This window comes from Podarcis cretensis (assembly GCF_951804945.1).
Source record: "Podarcis cretensis genome assembly, chromosome: 10".
NCBI lineage: Eukaryota > Metazoa > Chordata > Lepidosauria > Squamata > Lacertidae > Podarcis > Podarcis cretensis.
The window spans coordinates 49,003,266-49,017,464 of NC_137179.1; the positions used below are offsets into that span (position 1 = coordinate 49,003,266).

General features: G+C 43.1%; 1 protein-coding gene and 1 long non-coding RNA gene across 6 annotated transcripts in view; one reads left to right on the forward strand and one right to left on the reverse strand.

The window, feature by feature from the left end:
- Positions 1–205: 205 nt before the first annotated feature.
- The window catches only part of SLC16A7 (solute carrier family 16 member 7), a 113,925-nt gene continuing 99,931 nt past the window's right edge, over positions 206–14,199 (reverse strand). For all 5 annotated transcript variants that reach the window (XM_079994299.1, XM_079994300.1, XM_079994301.1 and 2 more), the window contains 3 exons: positions 13,444–13,587; positions 9,560–10,372; positions 206–7,522 (listed from right to left, as the gene is read on the reverse strand). In XM_079994299.1, coding sequence (XP_079850425.1) covers positions 7,251–7,522; positions 9,560–10,372; positions 13,444–13,587 — 1,229 coding nt within the window. In that variant the 3' untranslated portion in view covers positions 206–7,250. The remainder of the gene's footprint in view (positions 7,523–9,559; positions 10,373–13,443; positions 13,588–14,199) is intronic.
- On the forward strand, positions 7,564–9,347 carry LOC307226068. The gene is made up of 2 exons (XR_013843312.1): positions 7,564–7,642; positions 7,887–9,347. It is a non-coding gene; the product is annotated as an uncharacterized lncRNA (long non-coding RNA).

Consider the following 14,199-nt stretch of genomic DNA (forward strand, 5'->3'; position numbering starts at 1 on the left):
TGGGGAAAAGGCACCTTTGTCAGTCACCATCACACACATACACACAGAGGTCTTTATACTCCTCCTCTGTTCAGAACAGAAAGGAGAGTGAGTGTCCACTCCTGGCATCCAATGAAATGTGGGCAAGTTTAAGGATGTGTGCTCAATGTGAGGCTGAACCAGTGAATCAGGAAATGAGCAGACAAAACAAGCAGTCTCATGTGAGTTGTGTTTTTTGGAGGAGATATTTAATGTTTTTTAAAGGAAATATTTTGTGGGTGCCGTAGGAGGTGCTGGAGAGCACACTAGTGCCCATGGGTGCCATATTGGCAAACCGCTGCAAGACCTCAGGGGTTTGTTTGTTTTTAAAGACAACCCAGAGTACAATTTGTTCAGAGATCATCTATACAACATATACACACACATTTTAAAAAAGGCAATTCCTTACACTCTGACAGCAGTGAAAATATGCAGCAGTATTTCAGGCCACATTGAATTGTTGAGGCTGGGTAGTACAGCAATGTTATAAAATATTGCAATTCTCTCTTTTAATAAATACTTGAAGTTAAGACTGAAGATGAGAATAATCAAGTACTGCGTTGCAGAAAAATAACAATTTGTTGAAGTATTTTTCATCTGTTACAAATAAATTTTATTTACCAAACACAATTAAAAAAAGAAAAACATTCCCAGCAGATATGAATGATGAAGATTACATTTTGATAAAGGAAGGCTTGCAAAGAACCAGGCAACTTTGATTCTTTTGGACTAAGGATTTGTTCTGGTATATATATATATACCTTTTCAATACATTCATGTACATTCATGTTAATGTCATTATTTACACATTCCAGTAAAACTAGACATATTGGCTGGGATCCATAGCAGGAAGATATGTGCATGGAACAGAACTGTGCGTAGTGAGGATTTTGCTTACTGTTTTGGCCATAACATATTCCACTGCAGAAGAGGTAAGCTATTTTTTATATGGACCAATGGATTGTCTCTTTAGCAGTGGGAAATGCAGTGGTTAATTTTTAAAAAAGCAAGCACCACCAGGGCTGCACATGGAGTTTACTTTTGGATTCCAGCCACTGTGTGTAAATTTAGGGGTTGATTCATTCAGAAAATTATGCAGGCATTGTGCTGGTTGCCACAAGGTATTCAGGCTTGGTCTGTACACGTGGAACCCTGCTTCCATTCCAACTATCTCCTAACAAGGGCTGATTTTAGGACAACAGAGAAACACCTCTTTCTCTGACGATGTAAAGTTGGATATATGGTATCATTTACAGCTAAAAAAATCAGACTGGGTGGGCTACTGTTCTTATTTACACAGTTACAGTACACAAAATGGCTGCATATTGTGGACGGAGGTTGGCTGATGACTGCATTGGAAATATATATTATAGGTGCTCTTTTGAGGTTTTGTACTCATCTTCAGACTTAGAAATAGCAAGAAAGGAGACTCTAGCAGGAAAGAACAGTCACTAAGACATAAAAGGAAGGGGATTATGGAAGACAATCCAAGCACCAGAGGGTATGCCATTATTATCCTACAATGGAGCTCAAGAGAAATACTCAGCTGAGCTCTTTGGGTATTACTTGCATGAAACTCTCAAAGTTGTGTGGCTCCTTCTGCCCTCACCATCAGTGCTGAGACATCTGAAGCAGATGAGGCTCCCAGGCTCTGTGCGTGATTTAGATCTGTGGTCACCCAGGGTTCCAAGTCATATGGGTTCGCCTCCACCTATAGAGCAGGCCCTTTGCTTCAGAGGTTTTATGTCTCAGCTCTGCAATAGCAAGAAGATTGGCACAAGGATGGGAATTGGTCCAAATATGTGGTCCTTTCACCAAGGTTGATCATCTAGCATAAGATCTAGGAGCCACAAAAAGTTCAGAGAACCCTACAAGAAGGAAATGTCCATAAATTAAATTGACATAAATGTCCATAAAATAATTTGACAGGAACCAAATATGGAATTTCCCAGAGCTCAAGAATATTCAGAACTTGAATTTGGCTCAGGCATGTCTCTAGTTTACAGGAAAAAAAGAGGAGGAGGAGGAGGAGGAGGAGGAGGAGATGTATTGCATTCTAAGAGAACCAGGGAGGTGTTCATGGCTATTTTTTCTAGAAAAATAGCACTGATAGGGGTCACTTAATCTTAAGATGTTACTTTAATAGGATTGAACTGCACAATGGTCAACTTCGGGCCAGCCCAAACATTAGGAAAAGTGAAGCAAGTGCCTCAGGCAGCAAATACTGGGGGCAGTTGCCGCTCATGGCTGTTCCTCCCGAGCTCTCCCAGCTTCTCTGATGTCATGTGACCTTTCCTGAGCCCCCTAACCTGGCCTGCTTTCTCAGGTGTAGTTGAGGATGCTATCCCATTGCCAGTGTTGCAATACAATTGCCAGCCAGTATATGGTATGGAGTGGAGGCGCAATCTTTCCTTAACCTCAGGTGGAAAAAACTGTTGGGCCAGCCCTGGCTAACTTTCATAAATTAAGTTCTTTTTAAAGGACTTTAAAGGATCTAGGAGATCCACATGGTTATCCAGATCCTGGACTACAAGTTCAGCTCTGAGCAGACATGTGCTTTAAGTGCCTTAGGTCTCAAAAAAGGCAGTGATGCTTTGGATCAGCTTTGCATTCTCCCTTTACAGTACATAGAATACCAATGTAAATAAAGACAAGCAAAACATAATGAAATTATTCCAAAACAACAAATAAGATATGCAAAGAAGAGAGCGGGGGCAAATGTGTCACCTTGTTCTCCCCTCTTTTTTTTTTTTTAAAAAAAAAAACAACCCTTGAGGTGTTAGCATATTAAATATGCTTGAGAATCTGCCAAATAGTCAAATTTTTAGAGGTTAAAAAAAAGGGAAGAGCTTCAATGAATTTGAAAACGTTCCTACTTTTCTGAAAGGAGTGCTGCATAAACAGTGCATACATATTTTATGAATCAAACCCTGAATTTTCACTTCTAAAACATTTGTTCTAAAATATCCACCCAAGAGCTTTGCACCTTCTCTTCCTCATATATTAAACAAACATTGTCTTGAACTACATTCATTGTGAGATTCGTGTGTGGTTTGCTTTTTTTTAAAAAAACAAATTACTATTTTCCTTGCAGGCAGGTAATGTTAAACAGCAATGCACTTAATTTATACCATGTGTGCTTAACTATGAATAATGGCTTAATATTGAGAAAAAAGTGGCAATCATCTGTATATATTTATGTGTCACATCAAGCAAATGAACCCAAGGTATATATGTAAATAGGTGAAGAGTCGGGCTATGCAGATAAAGTTTGGCTTGGTTTTTAAAGGCTGCTAATTGAGTTCTATAGGGTAAAATAAATGGCCTACAGCACAGCAGAGTGGAGAGGTGAAACCGGTCCCTCATCCCAGAATCTGGGGTCAACAAGGATCAAATTGAACCCTCGTCCCAATTATGTCCTTGAAGACACCACTACAATTTTTCTTATGTGAGTGACTCCTAGTCACTCAACCAGGGGGGAAATAAAGCTTTGCATTTTGGGGAAAATATTCTGGTCAAACTAAAACACGACCGCCAGCTCTGAGAGTGTTTGGCCTTTTCACGACTGATAGGGAGTCCATGGATGGTGGTACAAAATTCATTGTAATCCCAAGTAGGACACCTGCAGTATACAACCCTTCACCCCGGTTCCACCTGTCATAATGGAGAACATTTTCCTAGTATGGGACGGAAGTCATCCTTGCTTTATTAATAAGTCTCATTGGATGTGTAGGATAGTTTGCTGTTCAGTTACATTGCTGGTGTAGCAGATTACAGGTGGAGAGGGGCTATACCATAGGACAACCCACCACCATTACCTTTGCTCCATCCTGCCTATTCATTCAAAGCCCCCCACCCCCCAGATTTGTGAACTGATGTTTGGGTGTGATCATCGCTTTTTTTCTAGAAAAAGAGGTGCCAGAACTCACCATCAACACTTCCCTCGTTCTCTTAGGATGGCAATGGCAACCACCTGAGAGGTGCCATAACTGAGTTCCGGCAAGTTCTGGCTGAAACAAACAGGCCCTGAGTGTGATCCATATTAAAAACAGGGGTGAGTGCTGTTGCTTCCATGAAGCTTAAACAAGTTTCTCTTTGCTCCACCCCTCTCCTGGACAGAAAGGTTAAACTCAATGCTAAAGGGGCACAGAATGGAGAGGGCACCCTACTTTTTTGGTTCTTGATTTAAGCAGCATGTATTGCAGGTGGCGCTCTGGGTTAAACCATAGAGCCTACGGCTTGATGATCAGAAGGTCAATGGTTCGAATCCCTGCGACGGGGTGAGCTCCCTGCTCAGTCCCTGCTCCTGCCAACCTAGCAGTTCAAAAGCACGTCAAAGTGCAAGTAGATAAATAGGTAAGGGAAGGTAAACGGCGTTTCCATGTGCTGCTCTGGTTCTCCAGAAGTGGCTTAGTCATGCTGGCCACATGACCCGGAAGCTGTACGCCGGCTTCCTTGGCCAATAAAGCGAGATGAGTGTTGCAACCCCAGAGTCAGTCACGACTGGACCTAATGGTCAGGGGTCCCTTTACCTTTACCTATTGCGTATCTCAAGCACAAGGATTACAGTTAATTTTATCCATCTTTGAAAGAATGGCTGTCTTTTGCAGGCATAATGGGGGTGGGGAGCACACTGTAAATTGGTGGCTCATTTTCATTTTCTATGGAAAATATAGCATATCTATATGCAGATCAAATACTGGGTTTTATAGGACCTTATTGATCAGGCATGTCCAACTGGTTGACTGCAATCTACCAGTTGATCGTGGGGGCAATACAGGTCGATTGTGACCCCCCCAAAAGCTAAACAACTCTGCAGAATCCTCCATCCTCCCCTTAAAAAAAGGTCAGCAACTTTTGGCAACAACAGTGGGTAGATCACTGCCAGTTTTGTTATACTGGGAGTAGACTGCAGTCTCCTGGGGGTTGGTCATGCCTGTTAAAGGTGAAAGACTGAAATACCGTTAAAGTGGTGTTCTGTAGGACATAATGCTTGACCCCGCTATAGTGCATAACACACGTTTCACCTCATACTCTGCATGAACGCAAGATTGACAGTCTTGCTTTGCATTGCCACCACGGTCTTAGAAATGGCCGAAGGATCTGGCCACATGCACCGTTGACCTGAAAGGGGCTTATGGAAGGGGATGCATTGGCCAGGCTGAGTTTGGAAATGCAGCTGGGATGAGGCTGAGGACTTCCTTTGCAAAGACTGACAAACACACCAGCTGCAATACATACTACTTTGACCTGATCTGGTGCTACTTCAATTTCATCAGTGTTGGGAAATGTTCTGCATGACCAATAGGTACATTTCTGTGGACGCTGGGCTGAAACAACCTACTAGCTTTGAATCTCTGGACCAAGTTGGTCCATAAGGAACTGATAACTGCCAGAAGATTTCTTTGGCTTTCAAATAATTTGATCTACCTACAGAGACGAAAAAGCTTACTGTCTCTGATATTGATAGCGGGGAGAAATCCAGGATGACCAACTAGGCTGTATGCAGCTCCCACATTTATTTTATCTGGTCCCTATTAGCCCTATGAATGCCTGAGCACACATGGTCTACAGTAGTAAAGGACTAAGGCTGGAATCTACACTGATCTGGAAAAACTCTATTAAACGTTAAAAAAAAGTTACATAGCTCTCAATGCAATTTCCCATTGCTAATGGATCGCTGCTCTGCAGCACCCTCTGGTGTCACATTTTTATAACGTATTTTAAACATTATAACCAACCAGTGTAGATTCCCCCTAACTCCTACTTGGCAGGAATTTTGTTAGTGGGGGTCAGTTTTGTGTATCTAAATACACTTTTGAGTCCAAGGTCTCAAGAACAGAGGTAACTGGGTAAAGTGGCAGTGACAACTACAAATGTAAAACAGATTTCAAACATGTCTGGAATACAGTGATGAGCACAAGGCAACGTGTTGTTCAGAAGTTATACCCTGATCCTAAACATCTGTGCCAGCATATCTACGTATTTGTGATATTGCAACAATGCAGCAGTTGGACACAACCCATCCTAAGTATTATTTTGCAAGTCTTAGGATCAGGCTGTAAATATTTCAGTGTCAAATCTATTACAGCAGAGGGAAATGACCCTTTATTTGCCACAATTAAAACACCTATTGCGCTTAGCAATAAAACCAACCAGTTCTTGTATCTGATTTCGTTTGTCCTTGAAAATCCACATAGTAAAATTTGATCAGAAAGAAAACGGCTTTTGATCCACTGAAAGTTCCCTATGAAAGAGTAATTTGCTTTGTGCGCTTTTTGCTCAGGTAGCTGTTAACAGTAACCTTTCATTTTTAAAATCATGTTTTCACATTCTTTCCTCCTTCTGGCCCAAAACATACCATGTGAAGAGGTCAATATCTAAAGGATTAAGACCTTTGTTTTCCATTCCTAGACAACCACCTGTTTTTGCATTAGACACATGTTTGTAGCAGGAATCTTTTGGGTTTTTTTTGGAAGACCTTGCCGTCCAAGTTCTACCCAGATTTGAGTCAGCATTTGAACGGACTCACTCACACCAAGTTAAAAACAGGAGACCTAATACTTTTGACACCAAAACAAAACACAATATAATGCCTCAATCCTATTCCTTCCCTGCACGGAGAACAGAATGGGGTCTGGATCCACAGAGGACTACAGCATAACCTACGCCTTTGCTGCACCATGCTACTTCTGCACTGCTGGTGGATAAGATTTTGCATCTGAGGAGCTTCAAGGTGCTAGATGCTTCAGGCAAGGTGCAGAAAGGCTTCATTTAGCTGTGAGTGGTTGGCCATGTTACAGCCATCGAAACTGCAAGGGCCAGGCTTGAATACCAATGAGCAGGAGGGGTCCCAAATGCAGATCTAGCTTACCACTTTTTGAAGCATTCCCTTCTAAAGAGCTCCCCCCAACCCCCCTAAATACAAGAGTTTCAGATAATCTAAATGCACCATGGTTACCTTTTTCTGGGGCAGCACAGTGGGAGAGACAGAAATTATGATGTTCTACGGCGAATCCTTCTGCACCTTCTCTCTCTCTCCATGGAAGGGGACGGATTGGGATCTAAGCGACGGGTTTTATTTTATGTTCTGCAAACTCCTTCCCCCCCTTCAGAATTGCAACTGATTATTATTTCTATAAAACCTGGCCTGTACTTTGAAGAAATACTTCTAATGGAAGTTATAAATATGAGTATTTGAACCACATCTCTTTTTTGTGTGTGCGCACGCATTAAATATTAGTTTCTCTTTCTGACGGGTTTTCTGGCAGTTTGCTCGATCTGCTGACCGTCTCTTCACTCTCTTTGTGGGTCAAGGGCTCCACTTCCTTGGAATCGGCATGCTTGAGGGCTCTCTGCCTCTCCTCTTCCGCTCTCTTCTCCTTTGCCAGAAGTCTGTAGTTGATCGCGTTCCCAATAAATAGCCAGATGCTTGCAACGATGACAATGACACCGCAGACAAAATACATGTATTTGTAATCTTTCGTTATGTCCACGAGCAAACCTGGAAGATAAAAAGAGAATCCCTGCAAATAATACTGAAGATTAAACAAATCATTCTCTCGTGGCAGACAGAAAGGAAGGTCCGAATGCAACTTCTGCAAGTAGAAATAGTGTTACAGAGGTACCTCGGGTTAACTACGCTTCAGGTTACATACGCTTCAGGTTACAGACTCCGCTAACCCAGAAATAGTACCTCGGGTTAAGAACTTTGCTTCAGGATGAGAACAGAAATCGTGCTCTGGCGGCGCGGCGGCAGCAGGAGGCCCCATTAGCTAAAGTGGTGCTTCAGGTTAAGAACAGTTTCAGGTTAAGAACGGACCTCCGGAACGAATTAAGTATTTAACCTGAGGTACCACTGTACTTAGCTCAACAGTGCCAGGATTTCTGTGCTATCGTTGACTGTTCCTTGCAAATGGTTCAAGAGTTAAGGCAATCATCACAAATCTGCTGCTCATATGTTAAATTTAACATATATTTAAACTCTGCTCATCACTGACTGTAATTTTGCATTGCATTGCCATTTGACTCTTACCTCAAATGTTCTCCTTTGCATACTTGTTAACTAGGATTTCACTTTAGGCATTTACTGAAGTGAGCCTGAGTACACAATAGCTTATACTAGAATAAATTTTGACAGATTTTTAGGTGTCCCAAGACTCTTTTGTTCCAAGAGGCTAACATAACTACTTCTCTGGAAATGCTTCACTGGTGTAAGGCCCCTTACTTCAAGAACTGCAAGGTTGGAGGGGTGTGTGTGTGCATGCGGTGAATGAGGAAGAGAATTCACATTAGGAAAGGTGCTGTCTGTTTGCTGAAAAATGACCAATCCAGAGCAACACAGGTGTAGCTTATTGATTATGAGCTGCTATGAATTGTCCTTTTGACTGTGCATTGGTATAAAATAAGTAAACTATATAATGGGAGATGGGATCCTTCCCATCTATGGACTGTCAAGGGATTCAACAGAAAGTAATGCTATGTTTGCCACCATTAAATAAAAGTAAATGGCAAGATGGGTGTAAGAAGGGCAGAAACTCTGAAAGCGTATATGCCAAAATAAGTTCGGGAATCTTCAGTAAGAAACTAGCAGTCTATGCAGGACTGATCATTACTAACACAGGAGGTAAATACACCACTAGGTGGCATACTGAGAGCTAGAGTAGCCAGTTTCTAATTGAAGAAAGCTCTTTTTGCATGGCAATTAAAGGTCGTGATTGAGTTCAATTGCGATAATTCAGTGTTCTGTTCAATGGTTTTTTATATTTAGACCAGGGCAAATTAAAATTATATCAATGTCTACACACCTAACTTTGAATAAAAATAAAAGCCATAAGAATATCTGGTGATCCATTGCTCTTCTCTCCTTATACCCATTGAAGGAAATTCAGACAGGACTACCATTGCATTAAAGGACAACAGCATCTTGTGGGATTGCCCACAACAGCATCCCCCCGCACTTGTGATTCCCAGGAACCAGGCATGTACACTGCCTTGGTCTTCATGGTGGAAATGCAGGATAGACCTGTAATACCAACAATAATATTGTAGGGTACAGTAGGAAATGGTAGAAGGAAGGATCTTTGCCTATGCTGTGTGGAAGAGAAAGAGAGGTGAGGAAAGGGGAGCCTGTGGAAAAAGCTCACCATGTCTGATAAGACTGTGTGCTGTCTGATGAAAGCCAGCGGAGAATGGAGGGAGGGGAGAAATCTGATTGGGATGACCAGAAGATATTAATTGCTTGATTGAGAGGTGGGAACTTATGGAAACATGGAAGGAAGTTGGAGGGCGGGTGCAGGGAACCAAAGGGCCAAGGAGTAAGGAATTTTTTAAAAAAATGTTTTCACACAGGATTTAAAGACAGAAGGAAATGTGTGGACAAGGAAACATTTGATTCCAGTGGGGCCAGGAAAGCAAATAAATCTGAATGAGGTGGGCATGGAGTTAAATTTCATATATTGACTTGCACCAACCAGCCAAGCTTAACAGATCAAATGCATACTTGCCATTTTCTTATCATGACCATCATCGATATACTCACCTCCCAACGGAGGGCCTAAAAGAACAGGGCAGCACTCCACAATGGTGACGAGTCCTACAGCGCTGGAAAACCTGCTAGCACCAACCAAATCCATGAGGGTCTCAAAAAGGACACTGCTCACCATGCCGAAGGCAAGTCCAAAAAGTACTGCGTACACAACCAAGCCTGTGTAGTCTTCGGCCAGCGGGCACATGATGTGGCAGATGCCATTGTACAAAACGGCAAAGCTAAAGAAGTATTGGATTTTGGGCCGTATGTATTTGGAGTTTGCGAGCAAGCCCATGGATGGCCTGGCAAACATATCAACAAAAGCCAGGATGGAGAGGAGGAACGCAGCAGAATATTCATCGATCCCCTTGTGCTTGGCATAAGGAGCTAAGAATACAATGGGGGCAAAAAAGCCAAGGAACATGATGACGTTTCCAGATAGATAAATCAGAAACCCTCTGTGTTTGAAAAGGGAGAGATCTAAGTATGTGTTGATGGTTTGCCAAACGGACTTCTTGTCGTTCTTGTGCAAGGCAGAATCTCCTTTCCCCTTTTCTACGTCTTTTTTGACTGCAGGGGCTGGTGTGGGTGCGACGGGCCTCATAAGAGACCCGGCCACGCAACAGTTCAGAAGAAGCCCTCCCAAAATGAGGAAGCTTCCCTTCCAGCCAAAAGCATTGAAGAGAAACTGATTGAGAGGTGCCAGAGTACTTAGAAACACTGGACTCCCAGCCATGGCCAGTCCGTTAGCAATGGGGCGTTTTTTGTAAAAATACTTGCCAATCATTGTCAAAGCTGGCTGCAAGTTGAAGGCCAAGCCCAAACCTAAAAGAAAGAAAACACACACACACAAAACATGAAAAATAGAGCATTCCCCTAGAATAGTACCAAATTGTCACCTTCCAAGCACCCCATATAAACAACAAACAGCCAAAATGCCAGCTAGTAATTCTCCAGAAATATTAAAAAGCTGTTGGCGCTGGCAAATAAACGTGAGCGTTCATTGCTTCCCATGTGCTTTAATGTCACTGATATGCCACACAAAATTTCTCTCGTTTCCCTCAAATTGCAGTGCAATAAAAGCGAGAGCTCTGCAACGCACGATTCATGTTGCAGACAACGGAGTGACAGAGGAACAATGATATCAAGACCTTGAGCACACTGTTTCTGTATTTTACTAAGCTATAATCCAATTTGCTCCTGGTTCATTTCACAGAAGTTATTAAATGTCACCTTCTCGACGAAAACGGCAAGAGTTTAGAAGGATAAATCCTCCGCCTTTAGCTTTATCCTTTACTTAGGTTTGAATAGGTACACATAAAAATAAGGGTTAAAATGCTTAATGGACATGGGCCGTTACACAGAAAATGACGCCCTCCCACATCACTGCGGGGTCCCGAGGTTTCCCATAGAGGAGAGACTTACACAAACATTTCAGATTCCTTGTTTGGTGCTGTGACTGGGAACCTTACAGGAAGAATATACAGTGGGGCCTCGCAAGACGAAAAGAATCCGTTCCGCGAGTCTCTTCGTCTAGCTGTTTTTTCATCTTGCGAAGCAAGCCCATTGACGGCTTAGCGGATTAGCGCTATTAGCACTATTAGCGGCTTTTAGCGGCTTTTAGCGGCTTAGAAAAAGGGGGGGAGGGAAAAACCCCCGCAGGAACTCGCAAGACATTTTCGTCTTGCGAAGCAAGCCCATAGGAAATTCGTTTTGCGAAGCACCTCCAAAACGGAAAACCCTTTCGTCTAGCGGGTTTTCCGTCTTGCGAGGCATTCGTCTTGTGGGGCACCACTGTAGCGGAATAGGCCTGGCATCGCCGGCAGCCAGTCTGCCTCTAGCAATCTTACAGCTGGGTTACATTAGTTACCAGAAGGAAGAGTAGCCCTGAATGCATTCATGTCATATTCTGTGAGCAAAGATGTCTTTCCTCTATGGATGTTACTCATCCTATGTGGATAACACTCTTTCTCATTCTACAGCCTAATTCTAAGTCCTCACAGCAGCTAGCGGGTTTGATTTGAGCAGGAGAGACCTGGCTTCAAATCTCTATATAGTCATGAAACTTGCTGGGATGGCTTGGAGTGACCTGCTTTCTCTGGCTAACCTACCTCACAAAGCTATTGGGAGAATAAGGTGAATGAATTTACCATATTTTTACGTGTATTAGACGTAAAAAAGCTGGATAGTGGCATGGGGGGGACTGCGCACTGTCAGCTAGCTGGTTGGTGGGCATGCAACTCCCCCCATGCCACCATGGGAGGCGCGTGCTCTAGGGAGGAGTAGTAGTAGTTTTGGATTTGATATCCTGCTTTATCACTACCCGAAGGAGTCTCAAAGCGGCTAACATTCTCCTTTCCCTTCCTCCCTAACAACAAACACTCTGTGAGGCTTCAGAGAAGTGTGACTAGCCCAAGGTCACTCAGCAGCTGCATGTGGAGGAGTGGGGAAGCAAACCCGGTTCACCAGATTACGAGACTACCGCTCTTAACCACTACACCACACTGGCTTCCAGTGTCTCCCGCAGCGGGATGGAGGGAAAGCTGTGTACACCAGCCAGCTGGTTGGTGGGAGTGCAACTCCCCCCCATGCCACTGCGGGAGGTGCATGCTTTAGAGAGCGTTTCCTGCAGTGGTGTGGAGGGGAAGCTGTGAATGCCAGCCAGTTGGTTGGTGGTCCATGCCCTAGGAAGCTTCCCACCAGGGCTTGGGGGGAGCGGCTGCCCACTTTGCCAACCCCCAGCAACGGCTCTGCTGGGCTGTGATGGCGCGAGTGCAATTCCCCCTAAAAAAAAATAATTAACAACTTTGGGCCATCTCCCCTCATTTTCTTTAAATTTAGTCCCCCAAAATAGGGGGCGTCTTATACATGGGAGCGTTTTATACACGGAAAAATATGGTAAGTCTGGTGGCTGTAATGGTGAAGCTATTCCAAGCTGCTCAAGCACAGGTCAGTGTCATCATGGCCTGCCAGATCCTGAATCAGTCTCTGTCTTCAGAAGTCTACTTGTCATGTCTACTCAGTGCATGGCTACTGCTACAAATTTTTTTGATTTTTTTTTTTAAAGCATACAGGATTGCCTGTCATAACTTGATCCATGCATCTTTCAGTTAACTTTGCACAGCCAGGTCAGCATGCTGCATCTTTGTGACTCAAGGCTGAAAGAATTGACAGGACATGACAAACTGCAGCCTCAACTTCAGCCTGTAGGTTGGTAACAGCATCATGTTGTGAAAAGCATCGTGTTTGAGAGACAACAATCCTGTGTGCCATTCTTGATCTGTGTGTGGTTTCTCATTCACAAATGCAGACCATCTCATTCACAAATGCAGACCATGCAGCAGCCTTAGGCAGTATAACTAAGCCTAGAAAACAAGCCATCTAGAGGCTCTGTTAGGGTGGGTGCTGAACAGCAAACTGGCTGCTGGCTGCATGCATATGAACAGGAGTTTAATAGAATGGGCATTCTATCAATAGGGCTTTTGCTGATGTTACATCATACAAACCCAATCCTCAGGCTCTTGTAACTCAAGCCCATTTTTTATTTTTTTTTGAAACACTGCATCTAGAGCTTGCTCCTATACAGAATTTCCACATAAAACTCTACTACACTGGGAATAAACTTATAACATGGCAAACAGCAACTGGGGCGTTTTGGGTACAGTTGGATTTGTATTCCTTGCTGTGTATAGTGACATGATTAAAGGCTAAAAGAACCTGTAGAAAAATGGAGTACTGATGACTATAATAAGTGCTGCCACGAGCTAATCAATGCCTGGGCTGTAATTGCACGTGACCCAGTAAGAATGGTGCAAAGAACATGCACCACAAGTTGAATTATCATTTAAAAAATTGAAACCCACGGTCTTTGTCTGGGATAGCGGTTTAATACTTACCTCCAATGACACCTATGCAGATATAAAGCTCTAGGACACTGTTGCAGAATGAAGAGCTAATCATTCCAAATGAAGCCAGGATCCCGCCGGCAATCATGACTGGCCGGCTGCCATATTTGTTCACCAAGACGCTGCTTATGGGGCCTAAATACAGGGGAGGGGGGAAGAGAGAAATTACTTTCTGAAAGCATAAATGCAATGGAAAAAAGGAGCACTTTCCGCGAGGGACAGGAGACTTCACATTCAGCTCGGAAAATATGAAGAAACTTGGTTATTCACATCAGTGCATTTGCAGCAGCCTTCCACTGAATCAGACCAGTTTTAATCCTTACAGAGGTGAACATGAGAGGTCTAACTGCCCATGTAACACCTATTCAGGGCTGGGCCTGCTGTGCAGTGGAGTGAAGCCATCTGCTTCAGCTGCTGTCATAACATGGGCTGGCAGGGAGTGGATAGATGAAGGCAGCAATTGGGGTCTGAAGAGCAGGGATGGGGGCAGTTTGGTTTTGGAATCAGTTCCATATTTAAGGGTGGGTCTGTCTGATTGGTGCTTTCCATAACAGTATGTTAAAAACTTTTCTGTCCTGTCTTTCCATAATAGTTAGCTGATTATGGATTTTTAATTTGTATTGTATGGTTTTTTTGTTTTTAAAAAATGTGGTTTCAGATACAAAATTGTTGTAAACCACTCTGGTATTTTTGTACAACTAGAACAGCGGCGTATGAATATTTTAATAAACAAATAAATTTGCAAAA